This window comes from Odocoileus virginianus, chromosome 12 (genome assembly GCF_023699985.2).
Source record: "Odocoileus virginianus isolate 20LAN1187 ecotype Illinois chromosome 12, Ovbor_1.2, whole genome shotgun sequence".
In the NCBI taxonomy this organism is placed as follows: domain Eukaryota; kingdom Metazoa; phylum Chordata; class Mammalia; order Artiodactyla; family Cervidae; genus Odocoileus; species Odocoileus virginianus.
Window position 1 is genome coordinate 59,255,233 of NC_069685.1, and position 23,103 is coordinate 59,278,335.

The window sequence follows — 23,103 nt, forward strand, 5'->3', positions numbered from 1 at the left end:
ACTTTAATGCTGATAAGACTGCTGCCAGGCTTCACAGACAAAAACTCAAGGAAATAAAAAATGTTCAGTAAATACATGAGTGCCTATTTACCAGGCATTCTGTCCATTTGGAACTCTATCCTGGAGCTCGGACAATGTATGACTGCTTGTAATTTCCTGTAGTTTTACTTAGAAGAGGCTCCAGTGGGAGTGAGAATGGAGACAATACCACTGACACAAGAAAGAGAAAATATCCAAACCTGAAAGAGATGTGGATTAAATCAGTAAAACTCTTATCATTCTATGCAACCCACTTTGCAGCAGTTATTAAAAGCAATAGTGACAAAAGCTTGGAAGCAGTGCCATCAAACCAGAACTTTATTTCACAATTAATGAACATCTGAGAGAAGGAAAGTAAATATGAACATGCATAATGAAAGCAGTGCTCAGGGGATCATAGTCAAAAAAATTTAAGACAAGAAAATGAAAACCAGAGTAAGGATGTAGTTCTCAGCTCAATTTGTTTTTATGGCACAATAGAAATGAAAGGCAGTGCTGCCCTGAGACTTGGGATTTTTTAATAAACTCTGGTTTTTAATAACCTGGAACAGAGCCCTGTAATTAGTTGTAATTTACTGAGATATGGAATCTTGAGCACAATATAATGAAAACTGAAACCTCAGAGGAAAAATATGAAAAAAAAAATACAAGTCATGAAAATATGATTATTGCTGCAAGGAATTTATAGCTATTTATAGAGATTAATCTAGGACTATGTCACATTGATAGAACAGGGAGAAGAGACATTTTTGGCTGATCTGCAGTTGAGTCTGATCTAGTTTCTTCAGGTTCAGTGCCGCTTCCTCTGGGGACATAAATCTCAAAAGGCTGCACATGGCTGAGCCCTTTCCAAGACACTAGAGGCCCAAGGTGTCCTGCCAAAAGGTTAGCCAGCCAGGTGACCTTTTGGGGCTCAGTTACATACATTTTGGGGTCACCCATCACCCCCAACAATCAATGCTCTATGAATATTCTACCAAAATGCTTCTAAAACAAGGAAAGACTCATTTCTCATCACCTTTTCAGAAAGCATCCATGGACGCCACCAGACTGTCTCAGGGTTCATAGTTCTTTTCTTCCAGAAAACAAGATGTAATCATTTTGGGACCACTAAATTAATAAACCCTGAAATTAATAAACTAGACCAAGACCCACAAGTTTGTTTTCAATAGAACAATCAAATTTTAATGGCGATTTTAAAAACTGAAAAACTTGTCTCCTATCTGTAGTTAAGAGTCCTCACTGGAGGTCGACAATTAGGGGTGAGACAAGAGGAAACTCGTAGCCTGTCATGGAATACAACTTGTAACTCCTAGCACCGATTTAGAATCTAACATTTATCAACATATTACAAGACTGTGACAGCACTGTCAACGTGTGACTATGAAGTCCCTTTCTGGGATAAAAAAGGCAGGAAAGGGCCTCCTGGATAGCCAACACAGCTTAAAGTCCAGCCAGACCCTCACTCCATTTAATCATGGACCTGAACATTCGCTGAACTATTTTACAGTGACCTGAACACTGGAACAGAGCCTGTAGAACGGTCCGGCGGCTGCATACCAGAGACCTCACGGTCCTTACTCTTTGTGCTTACAGTACCAACGAAGTCAGTTCCAAGCAATTCTGGGATGTCCATAAGGCTGAGAAGAAAGAGAAAACGTAAGACTGATTAAGTCAGTAGTCACTGGAGCATTAGAAATTAATCTCATCTCAAGAAACAGCTGAAAGCACCATTTTATAAATGGCTGTTTTCAGTTACAGCTAAGTCTCTGACCCTAAGCCATAAATGAGGCACTCTGACTTTTTAAAGTACCAGCCCTAAGTAACACTTCACGTGGCTCTGTGAGACCCTGATCTGAGACACACACTGATGCATGGTGGAGGAAGTTCCCTGCACTCTAGAGCCCCGGCCAGCTAGGACACTGACGCTCTGCAGCAGGTGTGGGACCTGCTCTGCTCCGTCAGTTTCCCAGGCTTTCTGACCAGAGGAGCCGGCCTCTGTCTGGCAGCACATGAGTGCCAGGGTGGCCAGGGAGGCCCTGGTCAAGGAGAGACAGCAGTGACATGCCCGCTGTACCCTCGGCCGCTTCCCCGGTGCTTTACTCATCAGCTCCCCCAAACCACGGGCGATGGCCTTCGCTTCTCTGTGCTCCCCTGATGTCCTGCACCAGGGGTCACTCAAGTACTTGGGGAGACAGAGAAAGAAGGAAGGAGAGGACCAGACGACAGGGAGGGGGTGACCAGAGTGCCAAGGGCAGGAGAGGAAGGAACCCAGGTCCTGGTCACCCCACTCAGCTGGGCTCTGCTGTCTGGACAGCTAGGATCCAGCCCCACTGCACCTTCCCCCCCACCAACCGCCCCAAAGCTCTTCCCAGATTGCTCTCCGTCCCAGACAGGGCCGCCAAGCACCAGCAGAGCAGTCGGGACCTCAGTCATTGGGCTGCAGCGGCAGGAGCCAGAGCAAAGTCACTGCAAGGTCTATTTGAGGCCCAATGAAGGATCGAACAGACCCTGTGTCCAGGCTCCCTACCAGTCAGGAAAGGAAGAAACACACGAGAAGAGGAGCAAGGAAGTGTCCAAGGTGCTGGGAAGCAGCCCTGTGCCCGGGGCTACGGACAGGGGACCAGGAGAGCAGGGCCGGCTGAGCGGCTCCCTACCTTGGGCCGGTAGCCCTGCTTAGCCATCATCTTCGCCTCCTGCTGCAGCAGGGCAGCCGTGAGCTGCTCTGCCCGTCTCGCCTCCTCTTCCTCCTCCTTCTCCTGCTGGTCTGCCTCCCACACCTGCAGCTGCCGCTCTGCCACCTGGGCACCAAGAGGAAAGTCACCCCAGACGGGCCACGGGCAGGACCCTGCCTCCGATCCCGAGGGACAGGCTGGGGTCCTCTCGCTGCAGCATCAGCGCTGAGCACCAGTGCCCTCGTGGGAAGGACACTCATGGACCCAGAGAGGTTATGTGTGTGGTCGTATGTACCTTGTGAAACACTCTGGATGTGGCCACGTGTTTGGAAGATTCTTTTACGTTAACTATTAGGTACTGAATTGAATAAAAGAGACTAGGGGCCAGAGAGCCAAGTGCTTGCAGAGGCAACCAGGAAAGAGAGGTGAGGGGCAGGAACAGTAAGCTTTGCTTTCCTAGGAGATGGAGGACCCAGAGCGGGGCTGGACCTACAACCAGGAGGGTCAAGGATTCCAGTGGGAAACAAAAATGGATGCTCTGAGCTCCTGATTGTGGGCTTCCTACACAAAGTCCAGGCCAGGCTGTGGAAGTCAATCAAGGGCCCCAAGCCCTGTGCCTTGATGGCGCAGCAACCCTGGCAGGGCCTGCTGCCTGTGTGCTCGTCCCAGGGCTCAGCCCCACCTGGGCTTCCAGCTCCTGCTTCCTGGCCGACTTCAGCTCCTCACTCTCCTCTTTCTCACGACGAGCTGACTCTCTTGCCTCCTCAAGATCTTGAATAAGTTGCTCTCTGAGTCTCAGGGATTCCTCCTGAGCCCGTCGGTTTTGTTCAATCTTTTCCTGGATCTGTTGTTGTCTTCCTGCCAGGACCTATCCTCGGCAGAAAGGAAGAGGGGAGGTTTGAGTTAGACTTTGACAGACGCCTCTTCCACCAGCCGTGGACCGCCCTGCTGCTGCAGCTACACGGACGCCAGCCTAATTCTCAGCCTCAGGCCCAAACGCACCAGGCAAGCCGACCACAGGGCCAGCCCAGACAATCGGCTGTATTTCCCACACGTCCCCATCACACACAAGGTGCACGCAGACTGTGCGTGTGCAGAGTCGAGCACCAGAGAGTCGGAAGCAGGCAGGGGTGGAGCTCTGTCCCCACAGACACACAGCAACAAGGTGACTCTCACTCCCTATCGGCGAGTGCCAGAAAAAGCAAGAAACCATGGGCCACGCAGGCGGCCAGAGGTAGAGTCGGGGTCATCCCGCCAACCTTGTGGCTATGAATTCACTGCTCAGAGCAGCAGAAACCTGGATTCTGGAGGATTCCATCCAGACAATGGTCCAGTCTCAGGAACCACCTGCCATTCCAGACAGTCAGGCTCTCTGGACAGGACAAGTTGGGGGGGGGGGGGGGTCAAAAGATGCTGGAGAATATCTGGTATTCCTAAAAGTAAAAGAGCACCAGCTGGGACCCACTTTCCCACAGGTTCTAAAATGTAGCATGCTGGTGTGCACGGAATACAAGGTCCATATTAAACCACTTTAAGGTAACTTTCAATACATGGATAATAAAGGTTTTTTCCCCCAAAATAAATTTCCTTTGAATTGAGGTGTGTCTTATAACGCACTACTTCTAAATGACAAATGAAACAGTCATGTTCTCTAGTCCGCTTCTGGTGTTGCACCCCAAGAAAAAATACTAAATGTGGAAAAGGTTTCTGCAACAGGTGTTCATCGCAGTGTTTCTTAAAAGGCTCCAATTAGAAAAAAATGGACCCACAAAAGGAAATAGAAAAACAAACTATTGTCTACCCACGTGATATATGTCATCAAAATGATATTTACAAAGAAGATATAATAATATATTAAAATGACTGAAATCAAATAGCTCAGTATAATAAGTAATATGTAGAAAAAATGTTATGCAGAGAAACAGAAGCATAGAAAGAAAGAAATAGTGGCTGTGGAGATGATGGGGTCTAGGTGACTTTTTGGTTTTACTTTTCTGTACTGAAATTTTTTTCTAGTAAACATATTACTTTTAGTATGATATTACAAGATGATAAAATAACCTGAGGGGACTCTGTTCCCTGAGCATTCGGCAGGGTCAACACATGGTCACCAACCCCAGACACCCGCCTGGCTGAGCTGCACCCCCTCCCGGGATTACCTCGCTCATCAGCCGGTCTCGAGCGCTCCTCTCACGGGCCCACTCTGCCTCTCTCTTCTCCCACATTTCCTTGGCCTCTTCCCTAGGGAGATACGGAGCGGATGACAGCAGGCTCCTTACCACCGCCAGTGGTAGAAGAGAACCAAAGAACAATCAAGGCTCCATGGCACCAGGTAATGCACACTTTCTTCGGGGTCAACCTCCAAGTAAACTCTGGATTACAGGTAAGGATAACTTCACAGAAAATACTACTGTCATAAGTACTTTTAAGTTCCCTTTTTTAACACTTCCTCTCCTTACAAAAAGCACGGTGATGACATGTACCCAGGACATTTAAACACAGAAGTGAATGAAACCATTGGACTGGAGAGGAGGAGGGGCACGCCGGTGCCTGAGCTGTTACCACTTTCCTGAGGTCACTCTAGCTCGCCCTGTGGTCCGGGCAGGTGAGTGGTCTTGACTCCCCATGGCCCAAGTACTCTGCGAGCCCAGCACTGGCCTGGACATCAGCGTTAAACAGGAGGAGGACCGTAATGCACTTAGCACTGCGTCTGGCACACAGTAAGTGCTCAATAAGTGTTACCTGTTATTCCCTTACTTCACTCTACCAGATGAAGTTTTAGGATCCAGACTCATTTATACAGGCCTAAGATGCATTCAATGTCTCCATAATTTATAACAATTTCCTTTCAAATTTCTACGGTTTCAGATGAACAGATCCTTACTTTAAACCCTAGTAGTTTCCACCTTAAATAACCCGAGGGAAACACCCACAGGCCAGGTCCATTAGCAAAGGTGTGCTCCTCACGAACATGGAGAGGAGCAAGGATGGGCATTTCAACAGCAGCAGACGACCCTCACGGCGACCTGCTGGCCTGTGGGGACTGCGGCAGGAGGGGACGCCAGGATGCCACCTCTCACCTCAGCAGCATCTGCAGCTCTGCCTCCCGCGCCCGCTCCAGCTGCAGCTGCTCCTCAATGACCCGCTTCATCCAGGCCACGTCGGCCAGGGCCTGCTCCCGCCGGGCCCGCTGCACACGCTGGTCCTCGTCCTCCTCCTCTAGCAGCGCCTGCAGGATGCGCTTGTCCGCCTCCTAGAGGACAGACGAGGAAGCGCAGTTACCGCAGGTAACGGGCCCTCTTGGCTGGATCCTGGTCTTCTGCGGAGTCATGGGCTGTTTCCAGAGCAGGCAGGATGTGATCGATTGCTCAGGGCCATTGCAGATGCCACAAACGCCCAGGAGCTTTTCTCTGCCCACCACCAGGAGAGACCCTCTGTGCCACACGCACGTCCTTGCCCTCGGACACACCTGGCAGCCCAGCTTTCTAGAGCACAATTTGCAAGCAGTTCCACTGCAGAGAACATAAGCTACAGAAATGCTCAAAATGCTCCTTGCAGCTGTTCCATGAGAGGACAGCCAGCCAGGATGAGAGATCTCTCCTGTCCCATCTCAGCGAGGGAGCCCATCTAAATACTTGCCAGAAACACTGAGCAGCAGCCAGAAAGGGCAAGCTCAGTCTACGAACACTGGTCTTGAGGTCTGAGGTGTACTGTTAGGTACTGTGTTGAGCAATGCCACGTCAAGTACAGTCAAAAACGAAACCAAGAAGCCCCAAACCCACCACTTCCCTGAGTGTACGGCTCACCCCTGAACAACATGGGTTTGAACTGGGCGAGTCCACTAACCACAGTTTTTTGTCAGTAAGGATAGTACTTGTATTTTTATTTTATAGATCTTTAATATTTTAATTTTTATTTTATCTTGGAATATGGTTTATTTACCATATTGTGTTAGTTTCCCGTATACAGCCAGGTGATTCAGTTATAATGGAATATATCCATTCTCTTTCAGATCTTTTCCCATATAGGTAATCACAGAGTACTGAGCGGAGTTCTCTTTACAGATCTTTATTTAACTAAGTGGGGGAGAAGTGTCTGACTGGAGATTACAGTATGCAGACTCAAAAGAACTGGGGTTTGAGTCCTGATTCTATCCAAACTGTCTTAGCTTCCCTGCCCTTCAGTGAGTCATTTATCAGTTCCTGTCAGTTCCTTTGTTTCTGAGGCAGAAAATACAGTACACAGGTTTTCAATTCCATGGGGGTCAGTGCCCCTAAGCCCCATGTGGTTCAGGGGTCAACTGTATATCCAGAAAGATGCATACCCAGACACCTCTGGGGAGGGGCAGGGATTGCTGGGGCTGCTGGTCAAGAGGGGATGTCTCTTGATGTTTTCTCATGAGAACGCACCCGTTACTAAGCAACGAAAAACATGTTTTTCAAAAGAAAGTACAAGCAACACCAGGCTGTCACTTCAGACTTACCAGTTCCTCTTGGATCTGCTGTGTGCGTCTATTGAGCTTCACATTATACTGATGTCTCAGGAAGCGTCTAGAAATGAGAAGATATGGGTTGCCTTTAGTGTTTATGATCTAGAGAATTCTGCAGAGGTTAGACTGTTACTTTCTACAGACTGTATCCTTTCTGCTTTCAGGGTTACCAGGGCAAGCCTGAGAAAGTGAGAGCTCGCTGGCTTGGGACGGTGGGGGTGGGGGGGGTGGCGAGGGGTGGGGGCCTTCCCACACGCACCCCAGTTCCGCCTTCTGCCGCAAGGCTGCCATCTGCCGCCTCTCCTCCTCCAGCCTCTCCAGCTCCCAGCGCTGCTTCAGCAGATTCTCCTGCTCCTTCTTCAGTTTGGTGGCCTGTGGTGACAGGACAGCAAACCCGGTGAGGCTTGTCATCCCCCATCGCCCTTTCTAGTGGACACGATCCAACAAGGGCGGCCTGGCCACCTGGTACCCAGGATCCCCTCCCACTTCCGAGGCACTCAGCCCCTTGGCCCAGCTCACTCAGTCATCCCAGCTGGGCCTTTCCCAGCCCCGCCGACAAGAATGACCCCACATGGCCCTGCACTGCCCACGCTTACTGCAACTTAACCTCTGTCTCCCCGACCTGACACAGCCCCCAGCTGTATTCCCAGCAGCCAGTCTAGTGCTCGGGCACAAAGGACCCAGCTCTCAAATCACTGAGGCCTGGGGGGTGGGGGGGCTGCTCCCCTCAGCTGGATGGGAAGATCCAGCCCTCAGAGCTGCTGGGCACAGGATTCTCAGAACAGCCTCCTGAACCAAAGATCCTCATAGTTTGTCCCAAGACCCCAAAACTGCTAGCCAGGGAGAGCTGTGGGCTGGCTCATCAAAGTCCAGTCTACCAAGCGCACTTGAACTCTGGGTTCTCAGAGGCCCTCAGACAGCAGGCCTCTACCCGCATCTGTGGGGACAGGTGTGACCCCCCGAGGGTTGGCATTCAAGAATCCAGCACACAGCGGGAGTGTGGAAGAACCACCGGTGGGACCACACGTCAGGAGAGCCCAGCGTGGCTCCCCTTCTTAGAACCACCTCCCAGACGCCATCTCCGTGTGGAGCAGTTTCTTAAATGCCCGTTTCCTCACAACGAGCGGCTGCGAGTGAGGAGGCCCCGGCGGCCGGGGCGTGCCCTCACCTCCATCTCCTTCACCTTCAGCTCCTCCATCTGCTGGCGCAGCGCCTCCGCCTGCAGCTTACTCTCCAGCTGCCTCCTGTCCTCTTCGGCTTTCATCCGTTCCAGTGCTTCTCGGCGCGCCGTTTCATACTCATTTTCAAATCGTTTTCCCTTTTCCTCTTCGGCGGCTTCTTGCTGCATGTAGCCAAAGCAACGTGGGGGTCAGCGTCTGTAACACGGAGCCAGCGAAGACCCCACCGCTGGTCAGCAGGCCGTAGGGCCCGTTCTTCACTCCAACACGTCTACACCTGAGCAGGCTGTGCACTCACCGGCCGTGAGGCCCAGGCTCAGCTCTCACGGTGGGAGCCATGAGCGTGGTGCTGCTCTCGGAGACGAGGCTGGGAGCATAGTGCCCGGCACCGAGGAGGGGCTCAGGGACACCGGGTCCCTTCCCTTTCACAAGTCGACAAAACACTTTCCAAAATGAACCCAGAGGCAAAGCGATGAGTCCACGAAGTGTGGACTTCCATCACCAGAGGTGCTGCTGTCAACCCAGGCTGAGAGTTTATGATGTAAATTATATCCAAAGAGGGTGCTGGCAACAGTACAACCTCTAAGGATGCATATTGCATCTACCATCAACCGGTCCTGGACACCTGGTCTTATTCTGCCCCGAGAGTGATCACGTGGGGTTCTTGTCTGTGCAAGAGCAACAAACATTCCGTTTTAACAGGTGTTTAGTAAACCGAGCAAAGGTCTATTCCTGGACTGGAGCCACTGAGATGGAAAACAAGAAACAAATTCAAAGACTTGGAGAGTCTCCCAACACATACCACACCTGTTTTTTTTCCTCTTTCTGTGTTTCCCAAGCGTTTATCACATGCCTCTTGTGAAGGTCCGATTCGATCTGAGGATGAGAAGGCAGAAAATATAAACTTCCTCAGTGGTTCACAGGATGGATGCTCACTGCTGAGCACCGTACCGTGGCCTGGAATGTGACCAGGTGTCTTACAAGGAAGTGCATGGTGACCCTAACATACACAGTCTAAATGCAAGTCAGGAAGAAAACCAAAGGACCAGGCAATACTAAGCCATCTCAAGAACTGGAACAAAGTATCAGAAACTTTTCTCCCAGGCCTCTTGGAGCTAAGCAGACACTGAAATGGAAATCCAATCTCAAAGGCTACTGTGATGGGTCTAAAGCCTGCCAGGCCCCAGGGCAGCAGGGCCTGGGTGAGGAGCAGACTCAACTTTTTGCCTGGCTCCCCAAAGCTCCCTCTGTAAAGGAGCAGCTGTGAAAACACATACCGCCTGTATTGATGGATGCAGCAAATTTGGGGTTATTAACAGATCTGGGTTTAAAGACTCTTTTAGATCAGAAAATGAATCGCAACAATGTCCAAAGGCTTTTGTTTGGAAAACTTTTTATACAAGTTTTAAATTTTTCTCAACTTACAAACGTAAACATTTGCAACTAACTTGAATGCTCTGAATAAACAACTTGAGTAGCTGACTTCAGAGGATCCACTGAAATCTATGAGTGGCCGAGGAGAGGTTCAGTGCTAACCACATGACACACGGCAGCCAGATGCTCTATTATGCCTGGCAACTTCTAAATGCAGTTATGTGCACACAAATTAACACCATCAAGTAAGTTGCTCAGACGGTAAAGAACCTGCCTGCCAATGCAGGACACCCCGGTACAATCCTTGGGTCAGGAAGACCCTCCTGGAGAAGGGAATGGCAACTCACTTCAGTATTCTTGCTGGGAAATCCCACAGAGAGAGGAACCTGGCAGGCTACAGTCCACGGGGTTGCAAAGAGTCGGACACAACTTAAGAGACTAAATATAAATGTATACACAAATTATAAACTGAACTAAATTAATGATTTCTGTCATGGCATTCTCTCCCGATAGCCTAATCTCTGCTGAATGATGTCACCCCAGCCACAATGCCCCCCTTCTCTCCTTGCCCCAAAGTCTTATGGATCTGTCCCCTTTCTCCTGCCACCCCAGTTCTGACCACCATCATTCACCTGGGCTGCAGCAGCAACCCCTCAATTGACATCACCCCTTCCCACCCCCTCGACACTGCTGCTGCTCCCCAAAATGCAGCCAGGACCCCGCTGCACCTCTGCTGAAAATCTTGCAGGCGCTCCCGGGTGCCTCCAGGGGAAAGCCACCCAAGGCCGTCCCAGGTGGCCCCACCTGCCTACCCAGCCTCCATTGTTGGGTTTCCCCCTTTCGATCAGATGTCCCAACCTCTCGCAGCCTCTTGTAGATGTTAAATAACCAAATGAACCAGATCTTCTGTGTGGAGCCTCTTTTGAAAGTGGCTGGAGTGATCTCTTTTTCATCCCAGCACAAGATGCAAACTTAAAAACAAGGTGAGCAACGTGATTTCATCTACTTAGGCAAATCAATGGGAGGATCTCTTTGGTTTTCACCTCTCGAAGTTTGGGGTCGTTCTTTTTCCAGTGTTCATACAAAAGTCGTTCAGCAATCTGCCAAGAAAACACAAAGAGGGGAGGCTGACGTTGCTTTTCCATTCCATCCACGTTTCGGGTGACCCACGGTGAAGTCAGCTGAGCGTTAAGAGCTCCTCCACTGGCAGCCAGCACTGCGCCTGCCCTTCAGACCTCCCTCGGGCCTCAGGAGGTGTCTGGCTCTCAACAGACACCAATCAGGTGCTGACAAATGACTCATTTCTTTGGCTACACCAAGCGACTTGTGGGATCTTGGTTCTGCAATCAGGGATTGAACCTGGGCACTCAGCAGTGAGAGAGTGGAGTCCTAACCACTGGACTACCAGGGAGTTCCCACAAGTGACTTATAATGGTGATAAAAGGGGGCCAAAATCTGATGCTACAGATGGATCCTAGATGCTAAAGATCTACTTCAAAATATACAGCAACCTTAAAAACAGAGTTTGGAGACCACCACTACACACGACTACTTTCAAGTTAGGTTAAAATACACCAGTCCCAGGCTTTCGTGGGACCAGAGAACTAGAATAAAGAAAAAGGACTCAAATACAATGATTTAAGGGGCCCAAGAGAAGAGAGATGACTCCTGGAAAACACCCACGAAGAACGACTCAGAGTCAGCACTTTTCCCAGCTGGCTCTGGAGTAAACTGCCATCTCATCAGGACAGAGCCCCTGAGGGGGACCCCTCCTGGCCTCACTAACAGGCTGGGGACTCGGGCTTCACAGCCTCCTAAAGAGCTCCGCAAAGTTACCAGTTTCCTTTGCTCCTCTCGGGCTGCCTTCAGGTTCCCGTGCTGCTCCCGGATTCTCCCTTCCCTCAAGTTCATGTTCAGCCTCAGCTCCTCCAGTTGCCTGGCCAGCAAGTCTTGCTCCTCCACCAAAAGCTGCCGGAGTCTCTGCCGTCGGGCCTCCAGACGCTTCATCCCCTCCTCCTTCATCTTCTCCCGCTGGTAGGCATGCATGCTGGGCGAGAGGGGCCACCATCAGCCAGGCGTGCTACCAGCTGCATGGGGGATGCGTGGCTGGCTGTGTGGGTGACAGAGGCTAAGGCACACAGAACATGGTGACCTAGGAAGGTGTCCTCTGGCCAAAGTAAACACACCAGGTAATAGAACCACTGTGCAAAACAGAATCTTGTTCTTGCAAGAAAATGTATAAGAAGCGTATATATGCACATGCTAATATTATCTGAGCAGTTACTATGTACTAAATAACCTGGATGGTTTTTATAGTAGCCATGACATAAATCCTATAAAGTAGGTTCTGTTTTAGCCCCACTTCACTGATGAGGAAACTGAGGCTCATTTTTTACAGCAAGTGACACAGTCAGAATTGCTATCTAGGTCTGTCGGACTCCAAAGCCCATGCTTTTTAACTTCTGTGTTTTATGTATCTCTATAAAAATGGGTGTATGCTTGTATCTATATTTACACACAAACACAGATGAAGAAGTGTACAGGAAGATATGGACCAGACAGTTCACGGTGGTTCTCTCCTGGGGAAATGGGGCTACCAGGGGACTTCTGGATCCTACATACATGTCTCATCATCTTATCTTTTTCAATCAAATGTGTAACTTCACTGATGATCTTTTTTTCAGTTTCCAGTTGGAAAGACATCACCATGTGAGTATCCATGGAAATCATCACATTTCCATGCAAGTGTCCATGCCGGCCAGTCACCCTCCCCCAGGTCCCTGAGTCAGTCACATCTCCTGGCAGCAGGTGGCCCTCCAACCCTAAGGGAAGGCGCTCACCGCACAGTTACCTCCGCTGGTAGGAGGCCCTGGAGCTCCACTCTGCCTGTTTAGAGCTGCAGATGTCAGACACCTGGAAGTAGCGGCTGTTCCGGTCCCACTGCTGCCGAAGATGTGCCTCCTGCTCCTGGCGGCGCTGTCGGGCGGCCTGCTGATCCGGGAGCCGCCGGCTGCACCAGGAGGAGGGCAGCGTGGGGAGTGCCATCTGAGGAGAATAGCGGCTCTGAGAACAGGAGCCTGCTGCAGCCCCTCATCCCTTTGAGGCCTGGTCCTCACCCCAGGGCTGCACACTGGAATCGCCTGGTAGAGCCTGGGCCCCAAGGCAGATGAATCAAGTCAAAACAAGTCTCGGTGCAGGCTCCCAGACACCCGCATTTTCAAAATGACTTGCCACCAGGACCGCAAATCACCCAGCTGAAGAAGCCGGGCCTGCACCCAGCCATGAGCCTGACATCATTAAGGGCAGTGCGGAGACAGGGAGCCAGTCCTGACGACCCTGACTAGCACACCGAGGGTTTCTGTGCTCTGCCTGAGGTAACAGAGAGAAGAACTGAAGGCAAGCTCTTGACTTATACGACCTTTTTCATTGTTACTATCGCCCCGTTTTTTTTTGGCAGCTGAGGAAACTTAAGTTCAAAGAGGTAAAATGACTTGCTGAAGATCACAAAGCCAGGGAGCAGAGGAAATTTATACAAGAGCTGGGAGCCTAATTCATGTTAGGCTGGGATGAGGGCCCAAGCTCTGTAGACTGCAAGATGGTACCTGTTGGGACCAACATGCCCTGGCTATGAAGTGAAATGAAAGTCGCTCAGTCGTGTCCCACTCTTTGCGACCCCATGGACTGCAGCCCACCAAGCTTCTCTGTCCATGGGATTCTCCAGGCAAGGATACTGGAGTGGGCTGCCATCTCCAGGTGTCACACTTGTTCTGGATGAGCATGGAGGGAGATCCCTCCTCTTACAGATGGAAAAACTACCACCCAGAGGGAAGAATCAATTTGCACGGGTCAGGGGGCTATCTGGGAGCACGGCCGAAGACTCTAAAGCAGAACCAGTCTCTCCAGACACCTCCCTCCCACCACCCCCGGTCCAAAAGCTGCTCCAGGTGCAGGGTCTACACAGTGCCTGGCTGTGACAGTGCTCAAGGAGCTTCTGGCGAATAAACAAACTCAAGAGTCCTTCGAACTGGGAGGGAAATTATCGCGTCTATGAGTCAAGCTGAGCCTGATCTGTCTTCAGACTGTGGCAGGCCTGACATTTTTCTTTGCCCCATAGGCCGCCTGCGGATAAATCTTTGCACGGGGATTCAGGAAAGTGAAGATTCCGGCCCCAGATGAACCATCAACAACAAGTTGGGCGGCTCACTGAACAAGTCGCATCCCTCTCTCAGCCACATATGACAAAAGCGGTTATAGAGGAAAGGGTCGGACCCAGGCCGCGCGAGGAGCCGAGTGAGGACTGGAAGCCGAAGCCCCGGGCGCCCCGCGATCGCGTCCCAGGACGGCGGGCGCGCTTCCCGCCAGAGCGGAGCAGACTGCGGCAGAGCTCTGAGGGTCCCCACCCCAACGCCGGCCCCCGGCCGAGCCCAAACCCCGACTCACGTTTCTCGCCGCGCTGGAGTTTCCCAAGACTGCCCCGGCCCAAGGTCCCGCAAGCCCCAACCAATCCCTGCCCGGCCCACGGCGACTCTCTGGCAGCGCGGCACTTACGCCAGCCGTTTCCCCGCTCGTTGCCGAGGCAACGGGCCGGCAACGGAGCGCCGCGAGGGCCAAGCCTCCTGCAGCGCGATTCCTCGGCGTGCAGAGAGAGAGAGAGAGAGAGAGAGACAGAGAGACAGAGAGACAGAGAGACAGAGAGAGAGAGACAGAGAAGGAATCTGTGTTTTTCTCTGGTGCCCCCTCGTGGTGGGCGGGAGCTCAATCGCAGACGTCGCTCATCTAAGGAAAAGAATCCATTCACTACACCAAATTCAGGGTGGTGGCTACCTGAGGGAGGCAGGTGAGCGTCGGGGAAAATCAGAGGGATATAATACGGAAGGGAATTATAAGCCAGTCGCCCTCAAACCTTGCTGCACAAGAAAATCATCTGGAGAGCTCTGAAAAATCCAGATGTCCAAACCGGACTCCAGACAAACCCCATCGAGCATTCTGAGGGAATCAGTGGTTGTCTAAGCCCCCCAGGTGTGTTCGACGTGCAGCCAGCTCGAAGAACCGCTGATGGTAAGTAGGTTCGAGCTATTGGCAACTTTCTGTCGCCTTAGGATGGTGGTGGGTTCAAGGGTGTTCCTTCTGTTAGTATGTTTTATAACTCACGTTACGTGTATCATTTTATGTACCAACTATTCTCTTAAAAAATAAAATTAAAAGATTGGAAATTCCCTGGCAGTCCAGTGGTTAAGACTCCCTGCTGTCACTGCCGAGGGCCTGGGTTCAATCCCTGGTTGGGGAACTAAGATTCCACAAGCTCTGCAGTGTGACAAAAATAAATGAAAAACCAAAGTATTAACTCTTTTATTCATGCTCTTTTCATTTTTCCATTTTTGTCTTCATTTATTCTTCCCTTCAGCCTTTCCTCCTTTTGTTTTGTTTCTCTTTTAACTTCATTTATTTGGCTGCCTGGGGTCTTAGTCGCGGGCACTCCCATTTTCTAGTTGTAGCTTGTAGGCTTAGTTGCTCCGCCGCATGTGGGAACCTAGTTCCCCAACCAGGGATCACACTTGGGTCCCCTGCATTGCAAGATGGACTCTTTACCAGCAGACCGCGAGGGCAGCCCCCTCCTTCCTTCTTTTACTCACTTCTCTGTTTTTCCTGGATGCAGGATCATGTCTGGCTGAACAGAGTGACCTCTGTTGCAGGCTCCACCGCAATAGCTGTGTGGCCTTGGACGGGTCACTTCATCACTCTGAGCCTCCGTGTCCTCATCCATGAAATAAGAATGTTCAAGTACTTGAAAAATAGCCCATTAGACTGGGAAGGCTGTGACACGTCCATAGCCTATGCAAGTCAACCTAAACCTAGGCCAGAGCCAATGCACCCCAACTGGAGAAAATGAAACTTAGCAATCACAAACAGCCAATTAGGCTTTTCCAAACAAAGCAACCTCCTAAGTTATGATTTCCTTGCTTTCACATCTTCTTTCTAAAAACCTCTCTCCTAGATACTGCTGGTAGCGTATTCTGACCACCTTTCCTTTGCCTGATTCCGATCAGCAAGTCTTGAAAGTTTTACTGTGCCTCAGGTTAGCTTTAAACAAGAATACCGACAGGGCTGCTTTCTACAGTTGCCCTTATGAGAGGAGATGAAAGTTTAAATGGAGAGGACTCAGGAGCAGAGCACCTGGTGCATCTCAGGTGAGCATGCGCTCTCATGTCTCGCCTTTTTTTTTTTTTTTTTTTCTAGTTTTTTGGCAGCAATACAGGACGTCTAGGATCTTAGTTCCCTGACAAGGGATTGAACCGCACCCCTCTGTGGAAGCACAGAATCTTTACCACTGGACCACCAGGGAAGTCCCTCTCACATCTCCCTTTACTCGACACATGTTTACTCAGAATCTGACCTGCCCCATGCGTGAGATCCCGCAGAGTTAGCCTCTGACTGGTCCCAACCCCTTGGGCCAAGCTTACAGCCAGTCATCCATACTGTGTCCCCAACGGAGAAGGGAAGCAGCCACCCATTCTGCTCAGCCCAGTCCAGCCAGAGCCACACACACAGCAAAAGAGCCTGATGAATAAATAGTTGTTGATGGGCCTCCTTGAGTGTGATAGGACCTTCAGAAATGCGTGAATTGTGCTGTGGGAGACGAGCCTTCAGGTCCTGGTTTTGCACCTCTTGGCAAGGGCTTTCCACTCCCTGGGTCTTGGTTACCTCATCTGTATAATGGCCTTAAAGGCCCAAACAAGCTCGACTACTGGGATCAAGGGCTGAGGGCTTGATTGACCTTGTCCTGGAAGCCTGAGGCCCCAGGCCATAGCCTCTGTCCTTTCTTCTGGGACAGGAACCGCAGCTTGTAGGTTGTGGAATTTGCCCAAGGAACCACAGCTTGTAGGTGGTAGGCCCAGCCTTGAACCCAACTCTGTCTGATTCCAGGACCTGGACTTGCTCTGCCGCTCAACAAGGTGAGGGATCATTACCTTCCCTGCAATGGTTCTAGTGCTCAGCACAGTGTAGTCACTTAATAAATATTCATTGAGAATGAATGAGTAGATTCCCCCCAACTTTGAGCCCCTTATTTTTCTCCAAGAGAAAAAGGGAAAGATGGCGTTGAAAGCAATCAAAAAGAAAAACAAAAAGGAACTAACATTGTTTGAATACCTACCACATGCCAGATGCTTTTAGATGTATTTTCTTGTTTAAGCTTCCCTCCAGCAGGTGAGGTTCCTGCCCTTGTTCTGCAGATAAGGAAACTGAGACTCTGAGAGGTCAAGCAAGTCTCCTGCCGGCACCATGAGAGTCAGGATTTACATCCAACTTCCAGAGGTTGTGAACCTCATTTCAGCCTGCTTTTCTGGAAGTGTGTGGCTTACAGATATAGCTCTTAAAAGAGGCCAGTAGATGTGGACCAGTTGGGTCATATAAAGTGCTCGGGAATATTAAATATTTTGTGACAGGTTGATGACTATGGCCCACTGAGGGGTAGCCCTGGCAGGTAGCCATCAAGATGGACACTGCACGCACAGGCCCTGGGCCAGCGCACTGCTTCTTGGGGCTGTTCTTGGGCTTGTTTGGAGGTGTTCTGGCAAGAGAGGAGAAAACAGGAATGGGAGTGGCATGGTAACTCTGAAGCGGCTTCCCTATGAGCTGAACCGGGACCGTGCGGGAGGCCATGCAATGCCCTTATATAAGCAGCAGGTGGCGCTGCCGAGGCACATTTATCTAGGCTGGGTTTTTACAGCATTTCGTCAATCACCCTGGGTTCTCTCTTTATACAACTAGGCTGGTCTCCCCGCCGTCCCTGAAGACAAGGATGTCTTGTAGACAGGGAACCTCGAAGACTCTGGGGCTACAAGGCTGCCTCTCAGAAGTCCAGTGTTGTGTTTTAATAGCAATAACAACAGGAATAATAATAAAGGTAGGTATTATCCATGAGAAAAAAGTGTAAAAGGACTTTTTCATCCAAAACAGTGGCTGTCACTAGGGGCCAGGATTAGGGGTCATTTTAATTTTTCTCTCTGGGTTTTAAGTTTTACAATGGTCACTGTTACTTGTGTAATTTTATTAAAAATAAAGCATTGGGCGACTTGCCTGGAAGTCCGGTGGTGAATACTTTGCCTTCCAGTGCAGAGGGTACCAGTTTGATCCCTGGTGGGGAAGCTAAGATTTCACATGCCTCTCAGCCAAAAATCCAGAACAATAGAAACAATATTGTCACACATTCAATAAAGACTTTAAAAATGGTCCACCTTAGAAAAAAATCGTAAAAAATTAAAACTTTGGTTGGTTGATCATAACATATTGCACTTCCCGCATGCTTTATAATTATGAGGTGCTTCCATGCATGAATCGTCCAACCCTGGCAGTTCTGAATTGCCAGGAGAGCTTTCTGATAAATCCTGATGCTTGATCCCCGAGACAGAGGTTCTGATTGCATTGGTCAGGACCGGGGCCTGAACATATGATATTTTTTAAACTTTTAATTTCAGAATAGATTTAGATTTACAGAAAGTTTCCAAAGAAAGTACAGAGAGTTTCCTTATATTTCACACCAATTTCCCCTGTAATTACTAATAACATCTTATGAACATTTCATACACCCTTAGGACAGACATATGACATGGGTTTGGAGGTAAAATACACATAAAAGAGACAAAAATGACCACTTTAACCATTTTTAAGTGTCCAATTCAGTGACATTAAGTATATTCACAATGTACAACCATCTCAAAGTGGGATTTTTTATTTTACTTTGTATTTCTTTTTTCAATTTTTTCTGTTTCAACTATTTAATGTAAAAAATCAGGTCACGGGAATACAAATCATTATTATCGTTATCACTCTGCAGCTCAGACATCACACTGTGGGGAAGTTTCCATAACCAGGGTGTTACTGGCAAGGGAAAGCGCGAGAAAACAAAATAACTATTCAAATACTCCTTTCCCCAGGCAGGTTGGCAGTCAGCTGCAGCCCACGTGCAGAGAGAATTCCGAAAGAATGCCGCTTGGTGGCAACGAGGCAGGGGCCTGGATTAGCATGGTTGCTTGAACTCCGCTGTTTCATCACCCGGGCTGGTTTCCCTTCCCATGGCAGAATTTCTGAAGATAGGCGTCACCACGGGCACACAGCACGCTTTCTGGAAAACAGGTGATATGTGCATCTTTCGCTTTTAGAATCCAAGTGTAATTCTTGGACCATGTGAACCACTGGGGAAGGGATGTCAGGGGTTCTCCCTGACATCTCTCCCCCTTCACCTCGGGGGAGGTGAAGCCCAAGAAGACTTGTCTCTTGACAAGTCCCCCTGCTGGATCTGACGTCACCACAGCTGGAGAACCACCTGGCCCTGCGAGTCGGGGCTCACCCATCCAAATCCCTTCCTCTCCAGGGGAACCGAGGCCCAGAGATAGGGAGGTCATACCCAGATGGGGTCAGTGGCAGAGCCAGTGTCTCTAGTGAGAGCCGTTGGTGGCCTTAGTGCATGGAGGCAGCAAAGAAAAGGAGACTTGGTCAGCACCTGCTTAACACTTAGTGTCTCTAGGAATCATGGGTTACCACAACTCCATTTTTCAGATGGGGAAACTGAGGCTTAGCATGACTGACCCGTATGATGTGTGCCAGGTCCCCACCCCAAAGCTTATGCTGGTTCCATCCTGCTGGGCCATCATCAGATCTGGGCACAGTCCACAGAGATGGGGCATGGAGCCAGTCCCGAGTTTTCCATGCCTTTCCCAGACATGGGCACCCACTAGCCATCCCCAGATGGCAGAGAGCCTCTTGTCCCTAAGTACACGGTGACTGGTGGCTGGTGTCGGGACAGCTCCCTTTCTGCTTGACCTTGAGCCCTCCCTGGCTCCCCATCTCCCTTCACGTGGAGCCACACAGTGAACAAGCCACTGAACCTGGCGCGGTCTGGGCCCTGGCTGGCTTTGCCCAGCACACTAGCCATCTTTTTTTTTTTTGAGTCTCACGGCACTGTTTCTGCTGCACTGTTCCCCCTGCCTAGAAGGCTCTTTCCCCTTCTGACTCTTTCTCATCCTTCAGGTCTTGGTGTAAATGCCCCTTCCTCTAAGAGGCCCTCCCCCCAACCCCTCTAACCTGGTCAGGTCACCTAGCCTCAGAACACACTGGATTTTTCCTCCATAGTGTTCCTTGCAGTGCTCAATAAATGATTTTAAAGAGTAACATCCTGCCCGCAGTGGACTGCAAACTTCATGAGAGCCAGGGACCTGGCTGTCTGGATTCTGATGTGTGTCCCAGCCTCTGCTGTGTTGCTTGGTTTACAGTGGGTACTTAATAAATACCTTGAGAGTGGGTGAATGAAACTGTGGCCCGTGGGGTGCTACATCCTCATAGTCAGGAGTGTGGGGCCATGGACTGGAGGGCCACACCTCTGCCAGAGAGGTTTGCCACACAACCTGGGCAGTGTGCAGGACCGGTTTCTAAAACTTCAGTGCGATCTCTGTTGAGCAAGCCCCTGGGATGCTTCCAGACTCTTCTGATGCGTTTCAGGAGCCTTCTTCCTGTCCTTGAGCTGCACCTTCTCTCCACCCTCTTTGGCATGGTGAAGTACTCACACTGCTGGCCTGGGGCCTGCAGCCAAGCCAGCTCCCTGGGGCAGCAAGAGTGAGGGGCACACCCCCAGAGCCACGAGTGGAACCAGAGGGCAGAAGGGGCTTTTTCTTTTTAATGGCTTCAGCTTAGTTCATTTATTTTATTTTTAAAAATGTTACTGGAGTGTTGTTGATTTATAGTGTTGTGTTAGTTTCAAGTGTACCGCAGAGCAAGCCAGTTACACGTTTACATATCCTCACTCTTTTCTTAGCGTCTATTCCCACACAGGCCATTACAGAGTATGGAAGAGAGTTCCCTGTGCTATACAGTAGGTTCTTTTTTTAAAAGTATTTATTTATTTGGTGGCATCAGGTCCTAGTCACATCTTCGTTGCCTCATGTGGGACCTTTTGTTGCAGCACATGGACTCTCCTTGTGACTTGCGGGCTTCGTAGTTGGGGCATGTGGGCTAGGTTGTTTTGAGGTCTGTGGGATCTTAGTTCTCCAACCAGGGATTGAACTCACATCCCCTGCATTGCATGGCAGATTCTCAACCACAGGACCACCAGGGACATCTCAACAGGTTCTTAATACTTATCTGTTTTCTGTGTAGGAGTGTGCATATGTCAATCCCAGCTTTCTGACTTATCCCTCCCCGCAGAAAGGGCTTTTGAAATACTTGTTCCAGACCCATCTGCTCTGTGGGGAAACTGAAACACACAGGGGGAAACAGAGTCTGGAAACCAGTCAGCAACAGAGTCAGGACCAGATCCAGGGGGCCCCTGAGAGGTGGGCCTGGCTGCTTTCACTCTGCTTCCACCCAGAATTACTGAGAGCTGGGCAGGGCATTTCTAGAACCATCAACATTCTCACCTTCAGCATCCCCAAGTGACTTAGGCCAAGCACCAACCTGTGTCCCAGGTGGTTCCTTAAATCCTTGGTGCCATCTCCTTGAATATTCTCAGTGCATTGAAGGAGGGACTATTAGGATACCCATGTTACAGATGTGGAAACTGAGCCTCGGAGAGGTTCTTTGCCCAGGGTCACACAGCTAGAAGTGGTAGAGCTGCCGATAGCAATGGTAGTTTGTTGTCACAATGTCTTAGGTCAGTGACCTGGTTGGGTTCCCTTACAGCATTTTTTCCCGAGGCTGCCCCATGGGTAGAAAATGAAGCAGAATTCCTCCCTTTACTCTGCGCTGTTTAAATGCCCAAAGTACTATTTTCATGCAGCAACTGAAACAAAAAATGTTCAAATATTTAGCTGTCGTCTGTGGCACTGTTTTCCTGGGATGGCAGCACGCGGGCCTGCTGGCGAGCAGCGCCTTCACGTTAATTAGGGAGAAGCGGCAGACGGGCTCTGCGAAACTGCAAGGCGGGTTGGCAAGGTGGCTCTTCACACCCAGAGGAGTTGGCTCAACAAAGCCAAGTTGGCACGTTTAATCCTGCTGAAAGCCTGGCAGTTGGGGAGGTGACATCACTGGAATCAATTACCCCCGCAATTGCCTGTCCTGGGTAGAAATAACTCAAGAAATCGATTCGTAATAACCACACCATTCATTGAGGGCTGCCTGACTGCCGACGCTCCCACCACCCCCGCCAGGTTTCCATTAACCTGTTAAACCCCACATCAGCCCTGAGAGGTCATTACCATGATTGCTATCCTCATTTTACTGGTGGGATAAACTGAGGCTTGGAGAGGGGAAGTATGGCCAGCTGAGGACGCCCCCCAGAAAGATCAGGTGCTATCCCCTGAACCTATCAGTGTGACCTGATTTGGAAAAGGGGTCTTTGCAGCTGTGATTAAGGGTTGAGATGGAGAAATCATCTTGGATTATCTGATGGGCCCTAAATGTCATCACAAGTGCCCTCCTTAAAAGAGAGAAACAGGGGACTTCCCTAGGGGTCCAGTGGTTAGGACTCTTGTGTTTCCACTGCAGGGGGCACAGGTTCAATCCCTGGTCTGGGAAGATCCCACAAACCACATGGTGTGGCAGAAAAAAAGAAAAGAAAAAAAGAGACGGAGAGAGACTTCACATACGCAGAGGAGAGGACCATGTGAAGAGAGAGGCAGAGGCCAGAGTTATGCAGCCACAAGTCAGGGACACCTGGAGCCACCAGAAACCAGAAGAGAAAAGGGATCAATTCTCTCTAGGGCCCTCCCGGCATGCGCAGCGCTGCTGACACCTCGACTTTGCCCCTGAGATACAGATTTCGAACTTCTGGCCTTCAGACTGTGAGAGAATAAATTTCAGTTGTTTGAAGCAGGCAAGTCTGTTGTCATTTGTTACAGCAGCCACCGGAAACTTCTATAGGAAATGACTTGTCCACAGCCATACAGCTATGAAGTGGCTCAAAATGTAGTAAGTGCTCAATAAACGTTGGTGTGGTTGTTTGGTTACTGCATCGTGTCTGACTCTTGTGACCTCATGGACTGTAAACTGCCAGGCTCCTCTTTCCATGGGATTTCCCAGTCAAGAACATTGGGGTGGGTTACCAGTCCCTTCTCCAGGGATCTTCCTGACCCGAGGATCAAAGCCACGTCTCCTGCATTGACAAGCAGATTCTTTACTGCTGAACCACCAGAGAAGCCCTCAATAAATGTCACCTGTTACTATTATTGTGACCATATTATGACCAAATCAGCCTTGGGAAGCTGATTTCCAGGGTGAAATGTCCAAAAGAACATGAAATTGGTCTTCTTTATCCATCCCAGCCCACTGTTGGGAAGGGACCGTCTGAGTCACCTTATTTGATGATTCGGTTTGGGAAGAAGCTATTAACACAGGTGGAGTTGGTTCAGGAAAACGA

The 23,103-nt window shown here is 50.0% G+C and overlaps 1 protein-coding gene and 1 long non-coding RNA gene across 4 annotated transcripts; one reads left to right on the plus strand and one right to left on the minus strand.

Annotated features, from left to right (window-relative positions):
* Positions 1–339: 339 nt before the first annotated feature.
* On the minus strand, positions 340–14,383 carry TCHP (trichoplein keratin filament binding). Of its 3 annotated transcripts, none has more exons than XM_070475421.1 (13): positions 14,304–14,383; positions 12,607–12,800; positions 11,592–11,802; positions 10,799–10,855; positions 9,189–9,257; positions 8,372–8,545; positions 7,463–7,575; positions 7,198–7,264; positions 5,795–5,967; positions 4,874–4,955; positions 3,397–3,582; positions 2,697–2,840; positions 340–1,679 (listed from the first exon to the last, which is right to left on the minus strand). In XM_070475421.1, exons 2-13 carry the CDS (start codon positions 12,798–12,800, stop codon positions 1,647–1,649), a joined length of 1,503 nt encoding a protein of 500 aa, XP_070331522.1. In that variant the 5' UTR covers positions 14,304–14,383; the 3' UTR covers positions 340–1,646. The 3 variants fall into 3 exon arrangements, with proteins under 3 accessions (XP_070331522.1, XP_020762733.2, XP_070331523.1); XM_020907074.2 differs by lacking the exon at positions 14,304–14,383 and adding an exon at positions 14,196–14,293; XM_070475422.1 differs by lacking the exon at positions 14,304–14,383 and having other exon boundaries at positions 12,596–12,670.
* Positions 14,384–14,387: 4 nt separating this feature from the next.
* Positions 14,388–22,556, plus strand: LOC139037805 (uncharacterized). The gene is made up of 4 exons (XR_011490720.1): positions 14,388–14,813; positions 17,526–17,661; positions 18,692–18,890; positions 22,233–22,556. It is a non-coding gene; the product is annotated as an uncharacterized lncRNA (long non-coding RNA).
* Positions 22,557–23,103: the final 547 nt, after the last annotated feature.

Coding starts and splice junctions, on each gene's coding strand:
- TCHP (XM_070475421.1), bottom strand. CDS start 12,800: ATGGCACTCCCCACGCTGCCCTCCTCCTGGTGCAGCCGGCGGCTCCCG. Junction 11,803..12,606: donor AGGGCCTCCTACCAGCGGAG/GTAACTGTGCGG, acceptor CCTCTCGCCCAG/CATGCATGCCTACCAGCGGG. Junction 8,546..9,188: donor AGAAAGAGGAAAAAAAACAG/GTGTGGTATGTG, acceptor GGCTACATGCAG/CAAGAAGCCGCCGAAGAGGA.